Below are 27,091 nucleotides of genomic sequence, written 5' to 3'. Positions count from 1 at the left end.
GTAGACAAAGTGAAGGACTGGCCTACATGAAATAGTGTAACCATCTTAGGAAGGAAGGGAGCGCTAGTGCGTAACACCACTTTGTCGGGGTGTACGGACAAGTACGGTGGCTTTGAAGAAAGGGCCTGAAGCTCACTCACCCTTCGAGCAGAGGTGATGGCGATAAGAAAAACAGTTTTGAATGTGAGGAGCCGTAAGTGACAATTATGCATAGGCTCAAAGGGAGTACACATCAAGAAAGTAAGCACAAGATGCGGATCCCACTGAGGCATGATGAAGGGAGTGGGAGGAAATAAGTGGGTGAGCCCCTTTAAGAACCTACTCACAAGAGGAGATTTAAAGAGTGAGGGCTGATCAGGAAGCCTAAGAAAGGCAGAAATGGCAGACAGATACCCCTCAAGGGTGCCCAATACAGAGCACTTGTGGGCTAAGGAAAGAATGAATAGAAGAACCTCTGAAAGACGGTGTGAGGAAATGCCCCCTTGGCATGGTTACCCCTTAACTTTTTGCCTTTGCTGTTGCTAAGTTATGATTTGAAAGTGTGCTGGGACCCTGCTAACCAGGCCCCAGCACCTGTGTTCTTTCCCTAAACTGTACCAGGAAAGGTCTCTAAGGGCTGCAGCATGTCTTATGCCAAACTAGGGACCCCTCACTCAGCACATTCACACTGCCTCACAGCTGTGCGGCCCTGTTCAAAACCAGCTACTTCTTTGCAACAAAGAAGCAACTAACAAGGACTTCACGTTTCCCGCCGGAAGCGTGAGACTCTACACTCTGCACCCGACGCCCCCAGCTCGACCTGCAGAAAACCAACACCTCAGGGAGGACTCCCCGGTGACTGCGAGCCCGTGAGTGACCAGAGATGACACCCCTGAGCCCCCACAGCGACGCCTGCAGAGAGAATCCAGAGGCTCCCCCTGACCGCGACTGCCTGGAACAAGGGACCCGACGCCTGGAACCAACACTGCACCCGCAGCCCCAAGGACCTGAAGGAACCAAACTTCAACGCAGGAGTGACCCCCAGGCGACCCTCCTGGGTCCCTAGCCCAGGTGGTGGCTGTCTCGAGAAGCCCCCCGTGCCTGCCTGCACCGCTAGAGTGACCCCCGGGTCCCTCCATTGTTTTCTACTTGAAACCAGACGCCTGATTTGCACACTGCACCCGGTCGCCCCTGTGCTGCTGAGGGTGTGTTTTGTGTGCCTACTTGTGTCCCCCCCCCCATGCTCTACAAAACCCCCCTGGTCTTCCCCCCCGAGGACGCAGGTACTTACCTGCTGCCAGACTGGAACCGGAGCTCCCCTGTTCTCCATAGGCGCCTATGTGTTTTGGGCACCTCTTCGACCTCTGCACTTGACCGGCCCTGAGCTGCTGGTGTGGTAACTTTGGGGTTGCCTTGAGCCCCCAACAGTCGGCTGCCTATGCCCAAGAACTGAGACTTGTAAGTGTTTTACTTACCTCCTAATCTAACCTTTACTTACCTCCCCCAGGAACTGTTGATTTTTGCACTGTGTCCACTTTGAAAATAGCTTATTGCCATTTTTACAAAGACTTTTCATTCAAAGTTCCTAAAGTATCTAAGTAAAGTACCTTACCTTCTATAGTAAGACCATTTTTTATATTTTTTTATTCTGATATATTTTCAGCCAACTCTGTTCTCAAAGCTCTTTAAAACAGTATGTATTTGGTCTAAAATAATTAATGACACTTAAAGCAATTGCCAATTGTATCCTCGAAAACTATTTGAATTTAAATAGTGAAGTATATAGCTGTAATAAATGTATTAGGTTGGTTCCTGATGCTAGTAAAACTACTCAAAACCATGCACTGGAAATCGAACAAACTGTAGTTCTCCAAAGATTTGAACCTCTTTAAGAAAGCTATAAAATATATATTGCGTCTATTTCAATGAATCCTGGAAAGGTTCTTAACGCTTATGAAAAAGCAATTAAAAAAAATTGTCGCTCCACCCTTTAAGCTAACAGAATTTTGGCATAGTTCATGAACTCAACACCCAATCATGCGGAACGGAAGGCCTTTCGATGATAAAGGCCTTCTGCTTTAAACATTTGTGGTTTTCAAGACAAAACTTAGTCCCCCATTGTTTATCCAAGGAGATATGGCTCCTCTTTCTATTTGCCAATAAACAGTTTGTCGAACAACAGGAGTTCTTTCAAACTGGGTTCACCGCAGATGCTGGGAAACAGAATTAAATCCACATGTCTGTTAGATCCCTTTGAAGGTAAACATATCAAGCAAGTTACCAAGGAGATAATTTCTAACCTTCTAGGTCTATGTAATTCCTCTCTTCCTTTGGCCAAGGTACCCACTCATTTTAAGAATGCAGCCATTATTCCCTTTTAGAAAAAAAAAGTGGGGTCAGACTCTATAAAACTCACCACTATCACCCTATTACCTTGCTCTTATTTGTCAACAAAGTAACAAGATATTTTGTTAATAGTCCGAGCTCTTCCCACTGATTTAGAGAACCATGAAATCCTGACTCATGGCACTGAGTCTGTGTTGACTGTGATTTTGGATGAATTACATTTAATACTCGATAATTTCCACACAGAAAATATGCTCCTTTGGATTCTAACAAACTTTTTACATGGTCTCAAAACCAATTATGTTATACCATTTGGCTTGACAGAGGCGGGGGAGGCATTCTCAACAGGTTTTAGTCCTTCTTGAAGGACTGCATTTAAGTAATTGTCATTCTGTTGGGTGATTTCAGTTTTTCTTCTAAACAGATAACGTGGCGTGCCTCAAGTTGCTGCCCTCAGTCTTATGCTTTTAAATATCTATATTCGAGATTTGCAATTGCTTATTCAGCCCTTTGGCTTCTTACCCAAAGACAACCAACATTTGCATGGTTTGGAGGAGGAATGTGGGTTCATTCAAGAACGTTTCAAGGATTGAACGCTGACAATGATGGAAAACGAGTTGAACAGACAGATGTTTGTCTGTGGGATTGGTTCAATCCTGGTGACTCACATGGATTGGCAACCCTCATTCTTTGTTCCGTGAATTAAGGAACGTACGTTTCACGTTTAACAGCAACTTTTCTTTTAAGACTTAGATAAAAAATACAGGCCTCTTGCTGTTTGGCCAGTTTGCGTGCACTTAAGAAAATACTCAACCTTCTTCCAGCGGACTTTAAGAAGTTGGTGGCTAAGCTAGTTCTAGATTCTGGTCTTGCCTATGGGAACTTCTGTTCTGGAAATAGGTTATTCAAAATTGTGCTGTTGGGCTTATTCTGGGCATACAGAGGAGAGAGCAAGGGGCTAATTACCTGGTTTGGCTTCACAAAATCTTTCTGGTTTAATTGTTACTTGTTTAAAGGATATTTGTTTTTGATTTTCATCTTTGCTGGTCAGCAAAAAAAATTCTTCTAAATCGTTTTGTGAAGTATGTCCCTTCATTATCTTGGATATATTCATCTACCTCACTACTGGAAGTCCAGAGGGTGAACAAGACGAGAGCATGTGGTGTTGCTTTGCTAAAGTGTGTCACTAATTGAATCAGGAATACAGGAAAACATATTTCAGCCACTTACTAAAAACATGGTTATTTCTCCCACTGACTGTTGAGAATATGCAGATTCTGGTTTTTCAACTGGTTGCCTAATGCAGATCGGCACCCCTCAGGTGCTTGCACTCCATAAATCTCAAATCAATCAATCATCACATTGCCTTGGAGTGTACCCAGGTGTATTTCGAGAACACAAGAAAGATGCACCCTATTCTTCACCATCTAGAGAAAGTGGGGGTTTGTGTAATCAGGCAAGCTGACAGAGGCTAAATTAGCCCTTACCTAAAGCACATGCCTGCAGCGATCAAACATGGAGGTAAGTGTGCACTCTGTAATGACAGACTGCCAGAGGAAGAGACTTACATGTCATGGCATCTCCTTGTTTCAACTCTCAGTCTGGGACAGTGGTAGGAAAGTGGTTAGGGGTCAGTTTGGCTAAAGAGGCCTGGACCACCAAACTAGCAGCCAAAGGGTATGTTAGTAATTTTGGATACCAGGGCGTAGGCCTGTAGCAATGCTGACTGTTTGATCATCAGGGTAGAGAAATTTCACTGTGCTCAGGTTCAGCAAAACCTCATTAAAGAGCTGTGATGACTGAGAAGGCAACAAAAGGAGGCTGCAACATTTCTGTCACTAGAATTCCCTTGCTCCACACCCCTTGTGGCCAGTTGGCGTGAGGAAGTCATACACTGTAGCACTGTGGAGTGCTATGCACTGCGCAGAGAGTAATACCGGGGGCTATGCAAGCAACCCATAGCTTTCACATGGGATGACTTTCTCAAAACATTAATTCTCATAAGGATAGCAGCTAATGGGTGATGGGTGGGCTGGGATGCTAGCTCGATATGTACTGTTGATGTAACCCCCCTACGGACCTACATTTAGAGGCAAGGCCACTGTGTTGCCTATATATTCAGATATAAGCAGTCGGCCCTGCCTCCTGTAAACTATCTCCCCCCACGACTCATCACCAGCCCTCACATGGCTTTTCCTTTCCAAGAGGTTCTATTGGTGACAGAAGACTAATTGGGGTTAGGATAGGGGGCTCATACTATGATACACGCTACACATATATTCTGATTATTATTGGTCACAAGGGTTTATGTGCTGTGTCACCTAAATCCTAAAGATGCAGTTGATAATGTACATTCTGTGATGGCCCTGTCTTATGCTTTTCATCGTGATTCTTACAACATATAACTGAATACTCTGCTGTTTACCAAACTCAAAGTTTTGCTTAAAAAAATAGAATTGTCTTGTTTCCCGAGGCAGGCAGCGTTAACTTCAAAACTCCAGCCAACTCCCATATAATGGACACGAAAGAGCTAACATCCTGCAATGGGGGACCTGAAGTGTAAGGAATATTTGTATCTAGGGAAGTATCAGGGTCACTCACATTCTGGAAATCCAAAAGGAGACCAGCACCATATAATGGGACTTAAGTAAAGTATACATTTTTTAATCATCATCTCTGTAAGCACCTAATCCACCACAGCCATCTCCAAAGTATCAGAATAAAAACTAAACCTCCTACTAATGGACACATTGTTGTCTCCTGGAAAGAAGTTCAGTGAAGAGTTAATCCCCAACCCAAGTGAAAACACTTCTGCAGGAGCAAAAATCTATTCAATCTGAGTGAAAAGATGTATTTGCCTTTTGACTGCTAATCCAGTTTTTCCTTATATTCAACTACCTCTCTTACTAGTCACATCACCATTTATTGGCTGTTTTCTCCTTTGTACTGGTAGATTATGTCCTTCCTCTTATTTCTTGAGTGTATCGTCTGTCTTGAATTTCTGTTCTACCTGCTACCCATAACTATATAATTGTGGTAGACTACTGAAAGCAGCCAATGGTAAGCTAGATCATTTCAATAACATCACGCCTATTTCTATTTCCTACACTGCTGATGTGATTTTGTACTTTTCAATATACTTATCTTAAAATAAGACACCTCAAATTATTTTTGTTTTTGTATTGTGTCTATTCACATTAAATTTTTATCATGAGCTTCTTAAAGATTACTTTGAAAAATGAGGGGCTTTTCCTTAGTCTACTGAAAGCCTAAAAGGGCTGCTGCACTATAGCGAGTGAAAGTAAGTTACAATGAAAAATAAATACATTTGCATAAATGTAAACTGAAGAGACAAGATCATACCTGTCTGCTGCTACACACACATGAAATGTGATCCCTCTGTGAGCTGCGGTTTTGGTGACGGAGCTGGATGTGATTTTGGTGACTCTGGCGATGATGATAAACTTTCAACTGAAAAAAGAAATGCATTTACTATTTAAGTGTTACAGCAATGAGGCTTAGGAGAGAATACATTTAAATTAGGACACAGAGCAAAACACGTCCATTAACATAACACACTAAACAGCAATAACTTATTAGTTAAATTCAAAGCTATTCCACCTTCTTTCCAGTTTGAGAATCTAAACTTATAAACATGGAGACACTGTGATTCTACATACAACAGTTGTAGAAGGTATGTGAAATATCTGAACATAAACAGAGTAGATTTAAGGTTATTGAGATTTTACTGGCAATTTAATGGCAGATTTAGATTGCAGCAATACCAAAGGGCTGGCAAGAACAAAATCAGAGATTAAATATATTAAATGGAACACCATCTTTAGTGGCCTGGCAGTCATTCAGCCCACCCTCAAAGAATGAAAAATGTCAAATTTCAGTTCTTCAAGAGACTTTGCAAGGCTATGTTGAATGCCCACTCTCTGTGCAACCAGGAACACATTACTTTGTTTATGACTGGTATAAGCATGTCAGGAAAGTATTCTAAATTCAAGGCATGATCCGGGATAATAAATTAAAAGGAAATGCAGTCAACTTTAATGTAAGTCAGTTTAATTGTTAAAGACCAGAAAGAGATACCAGAAAACAGTGCTATGGGATTAATTAGATAAGCATTTGCAATGCAGTAGGTCTAGCATTTGCTTGAGATTTGCTTGAGTTCGAGCTATTGGCATTGTAAATTCTGGACTTTTCTTGCCACATAAATTGGTCAATCCTGCCTCATAATTTCGTCTTTTCCTGCCATATAATTCCAGAGGCCCAGCATATAACTAAAGCACTTCCATTTACTTTCTTCTTCTATCTGCAGCAAAAAATAACAATGTTGCCATTTAGCATCCTAATTTAAATCGCCATGCTAATTCCTGTAGAATACCACTTTCACCAGGGTTGCTGGCTGGCTAACACAACTCCCCCAAAAAAGACACAAGGCGGCCATAGAGGAGTAACAAGAGAAATAAACTAGAAGGGTCACCCAAACATATCAAGAGTGTTCAAACAGTCATAGTGTAATAAGGATGTTAAATTGGCCTGAATTATGGTCATAATTGTAATAAAGAGAGATTATAAAAACATACAATTATCATATAAACATTTATCAGAGATAAACTTGTGTCATTAGTCTGTAATGTCAAAACAGCCCCTAGAGGGCAGCATAACAAAATATAATTTGTAAACAACATGGATATGTAAACATATTGTTACCCCCAAGAGGGGATAACTCCATGAAACAAATACAGGGGAAAGTAATGCAGTGTAACCATATTCTTAGCCCCTAGTGGGCATTTGTAGGGCTAGAAGGTCTACTGCAATGATATTAGAAACAAGGCCTCTAAAACGAAACTTCTCCCCGCGGTAAAACAAAAGTTGTAGCCATGAGAAAGCTTAGAAGACAGTGAATGGTGGGAGGGATTAATATTTTGAGTCCCCACTAACCTAGTGAGGGGACCCAGAGATGACTTAGACAGTGCGTTTTGAATGTGGTCCTATTGTCCTAGGATCACCACAGGCCGAGTTATAAGCAAAAATGTCCTGTAAAAGTAATGCCCTGCAAAGCATTATAGGGTGGGTTTTCGTGCAGTAAATATTATAGTATGTTGACTGCAATGCTCAGGACAGCCCCTAGAGAACACCACAATAAAAATAGAATTTGGAAGAAACATGGTCATGTAACCATGCAGTTAGCCCATAAAGAGCATAACCACATGAAAAAAGAATGGGAGAAAGGAATGCAGTAGGACTATATATTTAGCTCCTAGAGGACATAGGACATTAAACATTTTCAAGGTTAGCAGACCTATTACAATATTACAAACAAGACCCATATAACATAACTTCTTTCAGCTGTAAAACAAAAGTTCCAGCCATGAGAAAGCTTAAAGAGATAATGAATGGTGGTAGGGGTTATTATTTTGTAGCCCCCATTAACATAGTGTGGGGACCCAGAGATGATGTAAGTAGAAAGAACACATTTTGGTCAATGTATTAAAGGTGGCCCCATTGTGCTGGGACCGCCATAGGCTGAGTTATGAGCAAAAATGTTTTGTAAAAGTAATGTCCTGCAAAGCATTATGGGACAAGTTTCCAAGCCACAAATATTTTAATATGTTGATATGACTTTAATGCTTAGAACAGCCTCTATAGGACCACACAATGAAAACAGCATTTGTAAGAAACATGGTAATGTAATTGTATAGTTATCCCCTGGAGGGACAACCGCACTGAAAAAATGGCAGAAAGTAATGCAGTGCAACAATATATTTAGCCCCTAGAGGCCATAGTACATTACACATATTCAGGGCTAACAGGCCTATAGAAATGATATTACAAAGAATGCCCTTAAAACACAACCTACTCTCAGCTGTAAAACAAAAGTTCCAGCCATGAGAAAGGTTAAACAGACATTGAATAGTGGGAGGGGTTACCACCACAGGCTTAGTTATGAGCAAAAATGTTTTGTAAAAGTAATGGTCTGCAAAACATTATGGGACAAGTTTCCTGCCACAACTATTTTAATATGTTGATATGAATATAATTTTTAGAACAGCCCCTGGAGAACCCCACAATAGCATTTTTAAGAAACATGGTCATGTAACTGCATAGTTAGCCCCTAAATGGCACAACCACTCAAAAAATGGCACAAAGTAATGCAGTGCAACAATATATTTAGCCCCCAGAGGGCATAGTACATTACATATACTCAAGGTTAACAGGCTCATAGCAAGATTATTACACTGAAGGCCCTTAAAACACAACCTACTCTCAGCTGCAAAACAAAAGTTCCAGCAATGAGAAAAGTTAAATATACACTGAATGGTGGGAGGGGTTATTATTTTGGGGTCCCTACTAACCTTGCTAACTAGTGTGGGGGGCCTAATATGATGTAGACAGAAAGAGCACATTGTTGTGAACGTTTCTGTGGTGATCCCATTGTCCTTGGACTATCACAGGCTGAGCTATGAGAAAACATGTTTTGAAAAAGATGCTTGCAAAGCATTTTGGGACGAGTTTCGCGAGTGCAGTGAATATTGTAGTATCGGCTCTCCCACTGTGCCGGAAGAGCTGCTTATGCTTTGAGGATTTTTGTTTTAGTAAATCATTCACCAATTTCAAGTGTTTTAAGAGGAGAGCCACAAGACACTACTCTGATTAGGTAGCTGTGAACAATACGACCAGTGCTCCAATACGGCTGATTGAGTTCACGCTGTTGTGCCGGTTTGTGCTGTGATTACTATGCAGCACGAAGGGGAGAGACAAAAGAAATAGTTCTCCCACGCTGAAGTATATTAGCAATCGTGCAAAAATCCATGTAAGAGAGGCTGTCTGCAAGGTGCAACAAAAACAGCCTCAAGGTGGGACAAACGTAAAGCAATTACCAATGACATCAAGTGATTTTTGAAAGGCAAGCCCATGAACAAGTTAAAGTGATGGGTGTGAGGTGGGCATGGGTAAAAGCCCAAAATACTTATAACAGGTCAAAGCGCTTGCACACTCAACCAAAAACAAAAGGAGCAAAACAGGTAAACAGCAGATATTCCACAACAGCATCTCTGTACAGATCAGCAGACCCACACATCCTCTTCTGAAATAAACAATGAGGCTTTCAATCAACAGTTTAGAAGTCATTTAATTGAATACAACAATACAGACCACAATCACATGAAATGCTTTAGTTGAAACATAGTGACTCATCGTAAGACTTGAATACATTGGTTCTTAACATTTTGATATCTGCGGACCCCCACTTAAATATTATTGGAATCTAGGGAGACCCACTGAATCTTTAATGGAATCCGAAGACTCCCAGTGAGTAAGTGGATGCCAGGAACCCTGGCTTAAGCAATTTCGAGGTTTTGAACCTCAAAACATTTTACAAAGATACTGAAACAAGCAATCATCAAACAAATAAAATACCAGGGAAAATTTTATTTAATTCACAAATTATTATTATTATTATTTTTTTAATTGAAAAGTAAATTTTTATGGTAAGGTTAGTGCTTTTCTAAATTCAACTGAGGCCATCCATCATCCGTACTATATTCTGTTTGATGCATTTTCACTGCTCTCCCCCAAATCAATTTGAAGCAAGCAACTTAATTTTTAGCCGTGAGTTTCAAATTCCTTCACGTTTATGGAAAGTTTTACATTTTGCTACCAGTGGTAGCCGACAGTTTTAGGAGGGAGGGGGGCGGGTGGGAAGCACACTCACATTCATTCTTTCACGCACACATGCACGCACATCCATTAACAACACTCATCAACATTCAAACATGCACACACGCACCAAACGTTCATTTAAAAAGTTCACACACACTCTTACCTTCAACCTCGGAGGTCTCAGGAGGGTTGGGTCTGCTACCTTCCCTCAGCCAGTGAGGGAAGGCAGCAGTCCCAACTTCGTCACAGAGTGGGATGGGGTCAGTGAGACTGCTGACCCCACCCCACTCTGTGACGAGGTGTCACTGATTGACCCTCGCCCTGGGCGCTTCAGGGCGTAAACCTGATGGGCCCATGTCGAAGTCAATGAGTGAAGCTTCCCTCGTCACCCGGGGGAGGGCCTCGAGGTACCAATGCTGAGCAGAGGAGGACACACCCACTGGAGTTGTGACCTCTTCAGCCCAGCAAAGTTCAGCTCAGGCAGCCAGGAGTCTGCACAAATCGTGCATGTCTGCTCCTGGCTGCCTGACATGAACATGAAGAGTGTCTGCCAGGCTGACCTTTGTTCAGCCTGAACGGCACTCTTCAGGAGGGGCAAGAGGCGGGGGCGTGGCCCCTCCGCCCTAAAGGACGGGCTGTGCCTGTTTGCTATCTCTTTTACATACACTTTATTAATCTGTTTATACTTTTTAATTTTCTAAGCAGTCACGGAACCCCAAAGGTCCCAAGACTCCAGGTTAAGAACTACTGCTCTAATACATACCACAGAGAGGCAGACGACTGCTGGATTACTTTAAACTCCATGTGTCATCATGATGGGCTAAAGTACCCCCTCTACTGTACATTACATGGATATTCCAAGCTGCCAAGGAGTTCTGTGACCATATTGAGAAATGAGGCCAAAGGCAGAGTTCCTTTATAAGGACAAGGAACTCTAAGGTGACACCTCCGAATCAAGAGTTGGACATCATCTTTTTTTTAAATTATAATCATCATTTCACCCATTTCATGAAAAAAAACTAATTGATGCAAGTCTGGCGTTAGGTGCTGGACACAGTGGATTTGGGGAGTACAGGGTTTCTGGTGGTACTGGCTGTCTTGGCAGCCCACAATAGGCTGGCCACAAAATTCTGATCCATACTCAGCATTATTTCAGAAGTAGCAGAACATCATACTGCCAAACTGGCTGTGTACCTAACTGAAATCCTGAGGTAGATGTCAGATTACCATACAAAGCTGCAAAAGACTGATTTCTTACTTCTTTCCCCATTGCCGTCTAACCACCAAATTCACAAATGGCTGTTTGCCAACATAACAAATTTAGAAACACTAAGGTTATTCTGCACCGCTACCACCATTTCCTGCTCTTCTCCAAGATGCACAGGCAACTTCGGCACACACGTAATATTCAACTCCTCTTTAGAATCTTGTCTTTATTCTACTTCTGCATTGAATGGAAAAAAGGAAATGTATCTCTATCTGTAACTGTAACTGTGCATGTACTCCATGACCCCCTTTATTTAAAATGCAGTGTTACAATGAAGGACATCTCATAATTGCTTTCTATATAGTGTGCAGTATTTTCATGCTCTCATGGGCCTACTCTGTGCTAAACTATGTAAAACCTAAAAAAAACCAAGATCTATTTGAACGCCTCACTGAGGTCACACAGCTATCAAACTCATTGCAAGTTGGCTTCTCTCTTTTTTGAGAAAAGATCACATGCTACAGAATTGGGCTAAAATTCCCACCGACTGTAGAAGTCTCCACTCTTGTTAGTTGCGTAATATCACCCCTCTCTTTCATTCTATTACACCACCTGGGTTTGGATTGCAGACAAACGCAGGAAGGAAACCACCACATATTTTTGATGGCCGACACCAAGTCATAACAGTTTACAAGTGAACAGAGATGCTTAGAAGCCATAGTCTTGGATGCAAAGACTAATAAACCCAAAAAACAGAAGCAATTCTGTTATAATGAAGCTCAAGGTGGGGAGAAGTATACGTGGAACCTTCCCAAAGCTCTTTGAAACAAGGAATTCCTACCACTCATGGGGTTCTAGATTGGCGGTACAGTGTACATGAAGTTCAACACTACAGAACATAGACTTAACACGCACGGAGTTCAATAACTAATAAAGTTATTCTGGTAAGACTTGAAAAATGAAGAATTATATTTAGAATTATATTTTCAAGTACTCATGGCATAAATAAACTACTATGAAACCCTACAATTAACTCCTAAAAACCTCAAATGTAGTTGCCACCTAGTGAAAGTATCTGGTGGAGATAAAGGGTGAACATGACTTGGTTCCCCTTCTGTGCTTTTGGTTTAATTATTGGTAATCTGGTCAATTCAGGGAAGCTGTGCAGACGTACTAGTGAGAAATCATGGCCTTCTTAAAAGCTCATTCGTAGAAACATTACTACCCACTACAGATATAGGCATCATGGGAACAGAGGCTACGAGTTTAGAAAACAGCTTGATGAACACGTTTTCTAGTGAAGAAAACAATGCTGCCACATTTCTCTCACCCAAACCAGAGGGATTTGAGAAAAAAAGAGGGCAGGATTGCCTGTTTGTTATGAGGAGCGAGGTAGCTAAGGGCAGAGAAATCAGGCAATAAGGCGAAGGCTTCCAGTTTGGAGAAGGTGTGGCATGCTTGGGGTTAGAGGGTGTCACTGACAACAGTACAGTCTTCCACTTAATTCCGGAGAGGAGAATGTGGCTTAAGGGGTCTTGCGACTGAAACAATAGGCTAAAAGTGTTTTGAAACTCATGGGTATATATTAAGAAAGAGTGACATGAAGAACATCAGAAACATCTTGTGTGGTTGGCTTTTAGTAATGAATTAAAATATGAAAAAGATGAGTTAGTGATTTGAATGAGGAGGGGACTAAATTGAAAATAGCTCTCAAGAGACCTAATTGCCAATGAGACGTTATCTCTAGCCCAATTTAAAACAAATGGAGAAACTGCCGAAATTAAGGCGGGTGTACACGGCAGTCCTCACTATAAATGTTCCTTGCTTAACACTTAGCAAACAGTGCACTTGCTTCTTGTTTAAACACCTTTTTCCTATGCAGACCTGGGGTGAGGTGCAGAAAAGAACAAGCACCATTTCCATTGAAGTCTCCATTGCCTCTTGATGTCCATGACCGTCTTTAGATTATTGAAATGTTCGAACACTAGAATTCATTGGAAGATCTAGGATGTCAAGATCACAGAATGGAGAACATTACTCTGTACCTTGCCAGGCTTAATAAGATAGTGTATTCATTAAATTAGCAACTTATAGAACAGCTACAGGATGCTGAAAGAGAGGTACAGTAAGGTGAAATATGCTTATTGATCACCAAGCCATTAGTAAATCTATGACAAACGCTTTTCCAAATAACATGTGTAAGGAAATGCCTCCTTGGCATGGTTACCCCCTGACTTTTTGCCATTGCTGATGCAAAGTTATGATTTGAAAGTGTGTTAAAGGCCTGCTAATCAGGCCCCAACACCAGTGTTCTTTCCCTAACCTGTACTTTTGTTTCCACAATTGGCACACCCTGGCATCCAGGTAAGTCCCTTGTAACTGGTACCCCTGGTACCAAGGGCCCTGATGCCAGGGAAGGTCTCTAAGGGCTGCAGCATGTCTTATGCCACCCTGGGGACCCCTCACTCAGCACAGACACACTGCTTGCCAGCTTGTGTGCTGGTGGGGAGAAAATGACTAAGTCGACATGGCACTCTCCTCAGGGTGCCATGCCAACCTCACACTGCCTATAGGTATAGATAAGTCACCCCTCTAGCAGGCCTTACAGCCCTAAGGCAGGGCGCACTATACCATAGGTGAGGGCATAAGTGCATGAGCACTATGCCCCTACAGTGTCTAAGCAAAACCTTAGACATTGTAAGTGCAGGGTAGCCATAAGAGTATATGGTCTGGGAGTCTGTCATGCACGAACTCCACAGCACCATAATGGCTACACTGAAAACTGTGAAGTTTGGTATCAAACTTCTCAGCACAATAAATGCACACTGATGCCAGTGTACATTTTATTGTAACATACACCCCAGAGGGCACCTTAGAGGAGCCCCCTGAAACCTTAACCGACTACCCGGGTAAGCTGACTAGTTTTAGCAGCCTGCCACACACCAGACATGTTGCTGGCCACATGGGGAGAGTGCCTTTGTCACTCTGTGGCTAGTAACAAAGCCTGTACTGGGTGGAGATGCTTCTCACCTCCCCCTGCAGGCACTGTAACACCTGGCGGTGAGCCTCAAAGGCTCACCCCCTTTGTTACAGCACCCCAGGGCACTCCAGCTAGTGGAGTTGCCTGCCCCCTCCGGCCACGGCCCCACTTTTGGCGGCAAGGCCGGAGGAGATAATGAGAAAAACAAGGAGGAGTCACTGGCCAGTCAGGACAGCCCCTAAGGTGTCCTGAGCTGAGGTGACTCTGACTTTTAGAAATCATCCATCTTGCAGATGGAGGATTCCCCCAATAGGGATAGGAATGTGCCCCCTCCCCTAAGAGAGGAGGCACAAAGAGGGAGTAGCCGCCCTCCAGGACAGTAGCCATTGGCTACTGCCCTCCCAGACCTAAACACACCCCTAAATTCTGTATTTAGGGGCTCCCAGAACACAGCAAGATAGATTCCTGCAACCTAAGACGAAGAAGGACTGCTGAGCTGAAAAACCTACAGAGAAGACGGAGACACCAACTGCTTTGGCCCCAGCTCTACTGGCCTGTCTCCCCACTTCTAAAAACACTGCCCCAGCGACACGTTCCACAGGGACCAGCGACCTCTGAGGCCTCAGAGGACTGCCCTGCATCTAGAAGGACCAAGAACTCCCGAGGACAGCGGCTCTGTTCCACAAAGACTGAAACTTTGCAACAAAGAAGCAACTTTGAAACAACACACGTTTCCCGCCGGAAGCGTGAGACTTTGCACTCTGCACCCGACGAACCCCGGCTCGACTTGTGGAGAACAAACACAACAGGGAGGACTCCCCGGCGACTACGAGACCGTGAGTAGCCAGAGTTGACCCCCCTGAGCCCCCACATCGACGCCTGCAGAGGGAATCCCGAGGCTCCCCCTGACCGCGACTGCCTGCTTCAAAGACCCGTCACCTGGTAAAGACTCTGCATTTGCAGCCCCCAGGACCTGAAGGATCCGACCTCCAGTGCAGGAGCGACCCCCAGGTGGCCCTCTCCCTTGCCCAGGTGGCGGCTACCCTGAGGAGCCCCCCCCCCCCCGCATCGCTGAAGAGACCCCTTGGTCTCCCATTGAATCCTATTGCGAACCCGACGCTTGTTTGCACACTGCAGCCGGCCGCCCCCGTGCTGCTGAGGGTGTACTTTTTGTGCTGACTTGTGTCCCCCCCCGGTGCCCTACAAAACCCCCCTGGTCTGCCCTCCGAAGACGCGGGTACTTACCTGCTGGCAGACTGGAACCGGGGCACCCCCTTCTCCATTGAAGCCTATGCGTTTTGGGCACCACTTTGACCTCTGCACCTGACCGGCCCTGAGCTGCTGGTATGGTAACTTTGGGGTTGCCCTGAACCCCCAACGGTGGGCTACCTTGGACCCAATTTTGAACCCCGTAGGTGGTTTACTTACCAGCAAAAACTAACACTTACTCCCCCAGGAACTGTTGAAAATTGCACAGTGTCTAGTTTTAAAATAGCTATATGTAATTTGTGTGAAAACTGTATATGCTATTTTTCTAATTCAAAGTTCCTAAAGTTCCTAAGTGAAGTACCTTTCATTAAAAAAATTGTGTGTAGTTCTTGAACCTGTGGTTCTTAAAATAAACTAAGAAAATAAATTTTTCTATACAAAAACCTATTGGCCTGGAATTGTCTCAGTGTGTGTTCCTCATTTATTGCCTGTGGGTGTACAACAAATGCTTAACACTACCCTCTGATAAGCCTACTGCTCGACCACACTACCACAAAATAGAGCATTAGACTTCTCTTTTTGCCACTATCTTACCTCTAAGGGGAACCCTTGGACTCTGTGCATACTATTCCTTACTTTGAAATAGTGCATACAGAGCCAACTTCCTACAACATGTTATTTTGTTTTCCACCATGTATATCAAAAGAATCAAGAGCTACTACACCCTACTGCATTTATTAAGAGAAAGCCAATGGCGCAGAATTTCCCTAATAATGCACTACTTAAGCAGTTTTGAAGGGATGCCAGCATGAAAAAGATTTTGTGTGTGTCTTTATATGGAAAATGTCACTTACCCAGTGTACATCTGTTCGTGGCATGTAGTGCTGCAGATTCACATGCTATGCATATCCATTCCAACATCCAGTGTTGGGCTCGGAGTGTTACAAGTTGTTTTTCTTCGAAGAAGTCTTTTCGGAGTCACGGGACCGAGTGACTTCTACTCTCAGTTCCATTGCGCATGGGCATCGACTCCATAGTTAGTTTGTTTTCCCGCAGAGGGTAAAGAAGGGAGTGATGGAGTATGTAAGAGAAAAGAGATGTCCATGCAAATGTAAATGTATATACATATGTACAAATGTCAGTAACTTAAATGACTACAGGTTTCCGGGGAGGAGGGAGGGTGCATGTGACTGCAGCACTATATGCCACGAACAGATGTACACTGGATAAGTGACATTTTCCGTTTGATGGCATTTGTAGCTGCAGATACACATGCTATGCATAGACTACAAGGCAGTTATTCCTCCCAAAAAAGCAGTGGCTAGCATGTAGGAGTTAAAGTTGTTTGAAATAATGTTCTTAAGACAGCTTGTCCCACAGTGGCTTGTTGTTGTGAGAAAACATCAGCACAGTAGTGTTTAGTAAATGTATGAGGGTTGACCATGTTGCTGCTTTACATATATCAACCATTGGTAGGTTTCCTAAAAAAAGCCATTGTTGCACCCTTCTTTCTTGTAGAATGTGCTTTAGGAGTGATTAAAAGTTGTCTTTTTGCTTTCACATAACATGTTTTTATAAATCTATCAATCCATCTTGTTTTGATATAGGATTGCCTGTATGTGGTTGTTGGAAAACAACAAAAAGTTGCTTTGTTTTCCTAAACTGTTTAGTTCTGTCTATATAGTATACAAGAGCTCTTTTTAGATCTAGGGTATAAAGAGCTCTTTCTGCCACAGAATCTACCTGTGGAAAGAAGACTGGCATTTCCACTGTTTGACGGATGTGAAAAGGAGATGCTGCTTTTGGTAGAAATTTTTGATTTGTTCTTAGTACAACTTCATGCTTGTGTACTTAGAAAAAAGGTTCTTCAAGAGTGAATGCGTGTATTTCACTAACTCTTCTTAAAGAAGTAATAGCCACAAGGAACGCAACCTTCCATGTTAAAAATTGAACTTGACAAGAGTGCATGGGTTCAAAAGGTGGTCCCATAAGTCTTGTAAGTACAATATTTAAATTCCATGATGGAACTGGTGGTGTTCTGGGTGGAATTATGTGTTTTAATCCCTGAATGAAGGCTTTGGTAACAGGAACTCTGAATAAAGAAGTATGTTGAACAGTTTGTAAGTATGCAGATATTGCAGTAAGGTGTATTTTTATGAAGGAGAAAGCCAAATTTGATTTTTGTAAATGAAGTAAGTAACATATATTGGGGTTTGAATGCCTGATTTGACCTTTGTTTTGTGTTAACAGATCTGGTCTGTTTGGGAGTTTGGAGTGAGGTACTACAAACAGGTCTAGTAGTGTTGTTTACCAAGGTTGATGTGCCCATGCTGGTGCTATGAGTATCATGTTGAGAGATGTTTGACGCAACTTGTTGACCAGAAATGGAAGGAGTGAGAGAGGGGGAAAAGCGTAAGCAAATATCCCTGACCAATTGATCCGTAGAGCATTGTCCCGGGACAGGGGATGCGGGTGTCTGGATGAAAAGTTTTGGCATTTTGTGTTTTCACTTGTTGCGAATAGATCTATGTCTGGTGTTCCTACCTTTGAAAATACTTTTGAAGTAATTGGGGGTGAATCTAGTCTTTGTGTGTTTGTTGGTGATTTCTGCTGAGGACATCTGCCAACTGATTGTCTATTCCTGGAATGTATTGTGCTATTAGTTGAATTGCCCATTTCCAAATTGTTTGGCCTGTTTGTTGAGATAATACTTGGTTGTCATGTTGTCTGTCTTTATGAGAACATTCTTCTGTTTGAGAAGAGGTTGAAATGCTTTTAGGGCAAGGAATACAGCTAATAATTCTAAGTGGTTTATGTGTACCTGTTTCTGTTTGAGATCCCATTGCCCTTAAATGGTGTGATTGTTTAGGTGAGCTCTCCAACCAATCACTGATGCATCTGTTGTAACCATGATCTGAGGCACAGGGTCTTGAAACGACCGCCCCTTCATTAAACTGCTGCGATTCCACCATTGAAGGGGCATGTGTGTTTGGCGGTCCATCAACACTAGATCTTGAAGTTGACCGTGTGCCTGTGACCATTGTTGTGCAAGGCACTGTTGTAAGGGCCTTATGTTTAATCTTGCATGTGGGATTATTGCTATGCAAGATGCCATCATTCCCAAAGTTTTCATGATAATTCTTACAGTGTATTTTTGATTTGGCTGTATGAGTGGAATTAGATTTTGGAAAGCTTGTATCCTTTGGATATCTGGATACGCTAGAGCTAGCTGAGTATTTAGGACAGCACCTAGATACTGTTGTACTTGTGCTGGTTGAAGGTGTGAGTTTTGGTAGTTTATAGAAAATCCTAGTGTGTGCAGAGTTTCTATCACATAACGTGTATGTTTTTGGCATTGTGTACAATTGTTTGGTTTTATTAGCCAATCGTCTAGATATGGAAAGACATGGATGTGTTGTGTTCTTAAGTATGATGCCACTACCGCTAGACACTTTGTGAATACCCTTGGGGTTGTTGTTATGCCAAAAGGTAGCACTTTGAACTGGTAGTATTTTCCTTGTATGAGAAATCTAAGGTATTTTCTGTGAGCTGAGTGGATGGGTATGTGGGAATACACATGTTTTAGGTCTAGAGCTGTCATAAAATCTTGTTTTTTGTAGAAGTGGAATAACATATTGCAGAGTTACCATGTGAAAATGATCTGACAAGATGTAAAAATTGAGGGGACTGAGGTCTACTATTGACCTGAGGGTGCCATAATTTTGGGAATTAGGAAGTATAGTGAGTATACCCCTGTTCCTTGTTGGGACTGTGGAACTAATTCTATTGCTTGTTTGAGTAGTAGAGATTGAACCTCCTGTTGTAACAGATCTGCATGTTCTGGGGATAAGTTGTGGTATCTTGGTGGAATACTTGGAGGGGTGTTTATCAATTCCAGGCAATAGCCATTGTGGATAATTGATAATACCCAGTAGTCTTCCCCCCACAGGAGATGTGTGGAGAGGAAGGGAGGAAAGGAAGTCACTGCTTTGGTTGCGTTGGTGGTTGTTTAGAGGTTTGGAATTTACCTATATTTCTAGAGTATTGACCTCTGCATGTTCCTCTAAACACACCTCGTTGGTACTGGGTTTGATATGGTTGCTTTGTATGTGAGGTAGAAGCCTCATAGGATTGTGCTCTAAAACCTCCTCGAAACTGAGTCTTACAAAATGACCCCCTATATGGTGTGGTGTACAAAACACCCATTGCTTTTGCTTTATTAGAGTCTTTTCGTAATTTCTCAATTGTAGTGTCCACTTCTGGGCCAAAGAGGTGCATGCTAAGCACAGCCTGTTGAATTTCTGGTTTAAAACCAGAGGAGCATAGCCATGCATGTCGTCTGATTGTAATGGCTGAGTTAACACTCCTTGCAGCTGTATCAATCAATCAATCATTAGATTTATAAAGCGCGCTATGTACCCGTCAGGGTTTTGAGGCGCTGGGGGTGTGTGTGGGGGGGGGGGGTTAGCTGCTATTGTTCGAAGAGCCATGTCTTGAGGAGTCTCCTGAAGGTGAGGAGGTCCTGGGTCTGGCGTAGCGAGGTCGGGAGTGAGTTCCAGGTCTTGGTGGCGAGGTAGGAGAAGGATCTGCCGCCAGAGGTCTTGCGCTGGATTCGGGGGACGATGGCGAGGTTGGCAGAGCGTAGTTGGCGTGAGGGAACGTAGAAGTTGAGTCTGGTGTTCAGGTAGGTGGGTCCTTTGTTGTGTAGTGCCTTGTGTGCGTGGGTGAGGAGTTTAAAGATGATCCTCTTGTCCACGGGGAGCCAGTGGAGGTCCTTCAGGTGGTGGGAGATGTGACATCGGTGGGGTATATCGAGGAGAAGGCGGGCGGATGCGTTCTGGATGCGTTGGATGTCTTTAGTTGGGATGCCTGTGTAGAGTGCGTTACCGTAGTCGAGTCTGCTACTGACGAGGGCTTGGGTCACCGTCTTTCTGGTTCCTGTTAGAATCCACTTGAAGATTCTGCGGAGCATGCAGAGGGTGTTGAAACAGGAGGAGGAGACTGCGTTGACCTGTTTGGACATGGTGAGAGCTGAGTCGAGGATGACACCGAGGTTTCGTGCGTGGCTGGCTGGGGTGGGTGGGGGGCCCAGGGTGGTGGGCCACCAAGAGTCGTTCCAGGCCGATGGGGAGCGGCCGAGGATGAGGACTTACGTCTTGTCGGAGTTTAGTTTCAGGTGGCTGTTGCTCATCCACTCGGCGATGGAGTTCAGTCCCTCGTGGAGGTTGGCTTTGGCGGTGTGAGGATCTTTGGTCAGGGAGAGGACGAGCTGGGTGTCGTCGGCGTAGGAGAGGATGCTGAGGTTGTGCTGACGGGCCAGTTGTGCGAGGGGGGCCATGTAGACGTTGAACAGCGTTGGGCTTAGTGAGGATCCTTGGGGGACGCAGCAGATGAGGTTGGTGGCTTCGGAGCGGAAGGGTGAGAGTCGGACTCTCTGGGTTCTGCCGGAGAGAAAAGAGGAGATCCAGTTGAGGGCTTTGTCTTGGATACCGGCTTCGTGGAGGCGATTTAGTAGGGTGCGGTGGCAGACCGTGTCGAAGGCAGCGGAGAGGTCCAGGAGGAGGAGGGCTGAAGTTTCGCCGTTGTCCATTTGTTGTCTGATGTCATCTGTGGCGGCGAGGAGTGCAGTCTCTGTGCTGTGGTTGCGTCTGAAACCGGATTGGGAAGGGTCTAGGATGGAGTTGTCTTCGAGGTAGTGGGAGAGCTGTGCGTTGACGATCTTCTCGATGACTTTCGCTGGGAAGGGGAGGAGGGAGATCGGACGGAAGTTTTTGAGGTCGTTGAGGTCAGCCTTAGGTTTCTTGAGGAGGGGTTGGATTTCTGCGTGCTTCCAGCTGTCCGGGAAGGTAGCGGTGTTGAAGGAAAGGTTGATGATCTTGCGTAGTTTGGGGGTGATGGTGACGTCAGCTTTGTTGGAGACGTGATGTGGGCAGGGGTCTGAGGGAGATCCTGAGTGGATGGAGTTCATGGTCTTTAGGGTTTCGGCGTCGTCTACGTGGGTCCAAGTGGTGAGGCGGTCGGCGCGGGAGGAGTTGTTGGGGGTGGGGTCGGGCGGAGGTGCGGTGTTGAAGCTGTCGTGGATGTCTGCGATTTTCTGGTAGAAGAAGGTGGAGAGATCGTCGCAGAGTTTCTGGGATGGTGGGACGTCGTTGGCGAGCTCCTTCACGATGCAGAAGAGTTCCTTGCAGTCGTGTGCGTTGTTGTTAAGGCGTTCTGTGAAGTGGGAGCGTTTGGCGAGTCGGATCAGTTGGTGGTGTTCGCGGTTGGCTTCCTTGAGGATAGCAAGGTTGTCGGGTGTTCGCTTCAAGTGCAGATCTTATTTGACTGTTACTAATGGCTTGCCCTTCCTCCACCACTTATTGTGCCCGCTTTTGGTGTTCTTTTGGGAGATGCTGTGTAATAACCTACATCTCATCCCAATGTGCTCTATCATAGCGTGCTAGCGGTGCTTGTGAATTAGCAATTCTCCATTGATTTGCTGCCTGGGAAGCAACTCTTTTCCTCGCAGCGTCAAATTTTCTGCTCTCTTTATCAGGAGGAGTTGCATCTCCTGAAGACTGGCTATTTGCCCCCTTTCGTGCTGCACTAAGAACCACTGAATCTGGAGGAGCCTGATAAATAATATAATCTGGGACAGAGGGTGCAGGCTTATATTGCTTTTCTATTCTAGGTGTAATGATTCTAGATTTCACAGGCACACTAAAAATTTGGTATGCCTGTTTTACCATGCCTGGTAACATTGGGAGGCACAGGTACCTAGAATGTGTTGAAGATAATGTATTAAATGAAAAATCTTCTTCCAATGACTCAGAATGCATTGTTACCCCATGATAGGCTGCAGCCCTGGCTATGACCTGGTTGTATACTGTGGTATCCTCAGGCGGAGATGGTTTGGATGGGTATCTGGGTCATTATCTGGGATGGGATCAAGGTCATAAAGGTCCCAGGGGTCTACTATGTCTTCCTGCTAATACAAAGAGTGTGTTGGAGAAGGCATTGGTGGAGGGCTGGTGTGGGGAGAGACAGATAGTTGTGGGAAATGAGGAGGAGAAGAATGAGGAGGTACTGGCTTCTCCTTTTGCACCTTTTCTGGTGGCTGTAAAGTGTCCAGTTCCTCTTGGAATGCCAGCTTTCTTTTTATTTTTAAAGGAGGTGCAGTAACAGTCCTTCCTGTCTCTTTATGGATATGTATTCTAGATTGTCTCTCATCCATAATTTGTAGAATGGGCTCAATGTCCGACTCTTCCTCTGAGGTTTTATGGCTTTCCCTTAATTTCTTGGAAAGTCCTTGCTCCTCAGTATATGATGTATTTTTTGGTTCCAAAGTTTTTTGTTTTTTCGGTACCGAAAATGTGGTGGAAGGTCTCGGCTCCAAAGCGCATTTTTGAATTTTCGACTCCGAAACTTGGGGTTTCCTGCTGGAGTCTGAAATAGAGCCCTTTATAATTTTACTAGACTCCGAAGTGGACGGAGGAGTGGCCTTTTTTGGCGCCGATCCCGAAGGTCGGTTGCCGACAGTCTTTTTTTCGGGTCAAACCATGGCCTTACGGAAGGGGTGTACCCAAGACCTTAAGATGTTTTTTGTGTAAGGGTGCAGGGGCAGACTTACTCGCATGCTGGCCAGCGTTGATGGGTCTGTCGTCTTCGGATTCCTGTTCGGAGTTTGTGTCTCGGATGTAGACTGCTGTCTGCGCCTGCTCTTCTTCAGTGACGTCAAGATGTTCACTGCTTTTCTATGCCATTTCAAGTGTTCAGGCTCTTCAATCTCTGAGAGTCTTTTTTGATCAAAAACAATCAACAGGCCTCACAGTTTTCCTCCCGATGGTCTGGAGAAAGGCACAAGTTGCAAACCAAGTGCTGGTCTGTATAGGGGTACTTCGCGTGGCACCGAGGGTAGAATTGGAATGGAGTCCGATCCCTCAGGCTTTCCACGCAATAGGCCAGAGTTGGGCGCGTGCGCCCTGAAGGGCAAACAAAAGTGCTTTTTTGACAGTTCTACCGGTTCGATGCTAGATGGAGAACGCGATCGAAACAATACCGACAAAAAGGTTTTCTAAAGTTTTCTAAATCAAAATCTTGAAGTGAGAGGAAACATGTCCGAACCAGACATCGGAAAGAAAACTATCCAACAATGGAGTCGATGCCCATGCGCAATGTTACCAAGAGGAGTCGCTGTGTGTGTGTGTGTATATATATATATATATATATATATATATATATATATATATATCTCAGAATAATTAATTGGGTGAAGACTGCACAAATTGGTCTGAACATTACAAATATTAAATGAATTGTTTCTGGAACCTTTTTCAATATAATGCCCAGACTCAATGGAAATATGTTGAAGCAGCTGCCCCTTATGACTACTCAACCAAAAAGCAGCCGCTTCTAACACCTTTGCCCAACACAACATTTGTGGAAATCTGCACAGGGAGCTTGTGAGGAACAGACTGTCTCTATTCAGGCTTTCACCCAGGAATTTACTGTTTGAAAATCTTTTCAAATAATACTGAGCTCGAATAAGTATCAAATGCTAAAGAACAATATATTACTTTCTTTAAATTGTAGTTCTACAACACTGGTATCTTTAATCACTGAAAACCATTACTGAAAACCCAAAACTACAAAAACACCCATGCACAGCACCAATCCTTCTCAGGAACTCTCTACCTGCCGACTACAAGACTTGACCCACTCTGCTATAATTTCCACAACTTCTAAAAACGCACTGCGGTATCCCACTCAAAGGCACTAATCGTCACTTGATTATATATGTCCAACTGCCTCCCTCTTCATTAGTGTCCCTGCTCTCCTCTTTTGCTATGGTCTTTCCTACTGTCTACCTAACCCTAGATTCAAATCCCGGTTCCTACTTGGGTGCCACAGACCCTCACTCTATCCACTTGCACTCTATCTTTCTCCACACTATCCTCCTTTGCCCTGTCCCCCTATCTCACCACGTGCACTTCTGCTTCTCAGTTTGCATGTACCCTCCTTTGTTTCACTGAATGTTTCATGGTCCCTACAATTACATTACCTCACATACGCTTGCTGTGTTTTCACTTGCTCATACCGTGTATCTGATGTAAGACCTTAGTGTCACAGTTCTTTTTATAATGTAAAGTGTCCCATACTTTATGATACATGAGTGCTATTGAAACCTGTTAATTAAATAATAAATACTGGAAGAACAGTCAGGTGTGATACAAAAGAAAAAAACTCAGATTTAATGGTGATGGACATGTAGGTTAATATATGTAGGTTAAAGTGTTATCTAGCAACTGTGTTATAGAGTCTCTGTAACTGAGGAAGGAGGAAGAGTATATATAGTCTATTGGACTTGAGGTAAAATGGTACTAAAGCTGTTCTGGCTTGAACACATTTCGGGAAGCCTAGGTAAGGGATCATTTGACACGAGCATCTCGTGGTGTAGAACATTTCTTTGGAAATTTTACTTGTGATCTAAACTAGGGAATGAAGCTCAAGATAACCAGGTGGCTCCTAATGTAAGTGCGTTGTTCAAGGGCCTCAGTGCTTGTGGCCAAAAGGTCGAGAGGTGGGAGCTGGTCCAAGTGAGTATCCAATTTATGGAAATGTTTAGTTAGAGATGGATGGAAAGCATACAGTGTTCTATCGCTAGAGAATAGTTTTCCATCAAGCAGTGCTCCAGAACTCCAGTGCTCTCAGTTTTAATCTCAATGCATGTAATGCATAAGGTCAAAGGGAAATAGTCACAAATGAGGATGAGAGTGGTGGGTCCATGCAGCTCCTGGAGGACCAACAGTGACACCATAGAGGTTTGTACCCCATTCCCTGACACATACAGGGATATTGTTATCTCTGAATCAAAGTCCAGGATGGGCCTTGCAAATCAAGCATCATTAGGAGGAGGTTGGATAATAAGAAGAGATACAGACTGTGGTGTGGAGGTGTACATTCTAGATTTAGATGGAAGTGAGATCTTGTGGTCAATGGTCATGACTCTTCTAGGCCTGGCTACTGCCTCCTTCAATCATCTTGTTTTAACAATTTCTTCAGAGCATTTCATAACATAAAAATATGATTTGGTGTAGGGTTGCCAAAGTATCATTAACACTTTTGAGAAGAGACTGGCCAGTAAAACCCTTCTGGCGATACCTGAGATTTCTGGAGCTACTTTGCAGAAAAGAGTACTATTTACTGACGTCGTTTCCCAGTGCTGAGTTCTTCTCAACTTTCTATCACCGTGCCTGTTGAGAAACTAGCAAATCCTCAGTCTGCAGTGACGGAACACCTGTAATTTCTTCCCTTCTACAGACAGAAAAGCTACTGATCACTCTTCCACATCTCCAGTTTCTGTTTTACCTAGGGCACAGCTACTAATCGGACTACTAAAGACTGTAAAAACAACTACTAATTGGAAATTTCTGGTTCGGAGACCCTGCGAACTGACAGAAAGATCCTGGGATGAGAACTCCTGTCGAGACACTCAAATCAGGGGAGTGGCCTCAGGGTCAGAATAATACTGTTAACTATTCAGTGATAAAGACTTTTGTAAATGCCTATTCATAAACAGCTTGCAAGTTTTCTTGAAAACATACACATCTCAAAAATATATGTTCTAAAAATATTATCATTGCTTCCTAATCTACCCTGTCTGATGTCTGCCACGTTTCTGCAGTAGATTTTGAATGCCTGTGTCACGCTCCACCATTAGCCAGCAAGCATGCTAACCTGCTGTCATAAAGAAGCATTTCCAAAGTGAACTCTAGATCGTATCTAGGTACTACTACCTTAGCACGTTTTATAAAGAGAAAGTGTTTTCCAAGCTATAAATCTAAAGAGAAGCACTGACAGATGTTACTGGCATTTGTACAGTGCTCACTACCATTATTTTAATTTCACAGAGCAATCATGTCAAACTTTTATACAGAAATTTCCACGACAGCGGGCTATACGTAAATAGAGCAGAGACGTTTTACATTCTAAACTGTAATACAGCTTAAATGAGATTTACCATACCTGTTAGTAGTTTGCTTCTCAAGGAAGTCTCTGATGGTAAATCATAGGAAAAAATGGTGCCTTCATGAACAATGCTTGTGACTGATTTGCCATCTTCGGGGCTGGTTTTAAGTATGTGATTGGCAAGCAGTGATGCATTCTGAGAGCTGCTAAAAAAAAAAAGAAAATTATTTTACAAAACATTTTCATGACTGACACAAAAACTTGAGGAAAATGTAATCCAACATATTAAAAGCAAACGCCTACAATATCCTTAATTGTTACAGTGCTAGGATATGAGATCGGTGAAGTGAGAAAATGATTTAAATCCCAGCCCAGGACTTCTTAAACAATGTTTGGTTTGAGGTTTGTGTGGTGACAGCCTAAGCGAGAGGTAATTTATAAAAAAGTACTGCAGAATGAATTATCGAGATGTATTTATGCACACATCAAAATGCACTATAAATGAGTGCAATTCAGAACAAACACTTGCCTAGTTTCCTGACAAATACACTTTGTTTTTTGGTCCCACTACATTTCTCCGATCTGCCCACAGAAGCCCTATTTGGAGTCTTTTAGATATGATGCCATCATTATTCCTACTTTTGAAATAAATTTTCGTTTTTCTGCTTCCTGTGAAAACTGTGGATACTCCCTCACTCAGCCCCTACCTCTGATCTCAATCAATCGATCAATCAATGTATTTGTGGAGC

At 43.4% G+C, this 27,091-nt stretch overlaps 1 protein-coding gene across 23 annotated transcripts in view; it reads right to left on the bottom strand.

Annotated features, from left to right (window-relative positions):
• Positions 1-27,091, bottom strand: part of PLEKHA5 (pleckstrin homology domain containing A5) — a 991,819-nt gene that overhangs the window by 55,227 nt on the left and 909,501 nt on the right. For 18 of the 23 annotated variants that reach the window (XM_069228492.1, XM_069228488.1, XM_069228491.1 and 15 more), the window contains 2 exons: positions 26,400-26,548; positions 5,689-5,796 (listed from right to left, as the gene is read on the bottom strand). In XM_069228492.1, coding sequence (XP_069084593.1) covers positions 5,699-5,796; positions 26,400-26,548 — 247 coding nt within the window. In that variant the 3' untranslated portion in view covers positions 5,689-5,698. The remainder of the gene's footprint in view (positions 1-5,688; positions 5,797-26,399; positions 26,549-27,091) is intronic. The other 5 variants (XM_069228489.1, XM_069228493.1, XM_069228496.1 and 2 more) reach the window with 1 other exon arrangement.

The sequence above is a fragment of the Pleurodeles waltl genome, chromosome 4_1 (assembly GCF_031143425.1).
Source record: "Pleurodeles waltl isolate 20211129_DDA chromosome 4_1, aPleWal1.hap1.20221129, whole genome shotgun sequence".
NCBI lineage: Eukaryota > Metazoa > Chordata > Amphibia > Caudata > Salamandridae > Pleurodeles > Pleurodeles waltl.
Note: the sequence above shows the minus strand (reverse complement) of the source record. Positions and strands in the feature narration are given on the sequence as shown.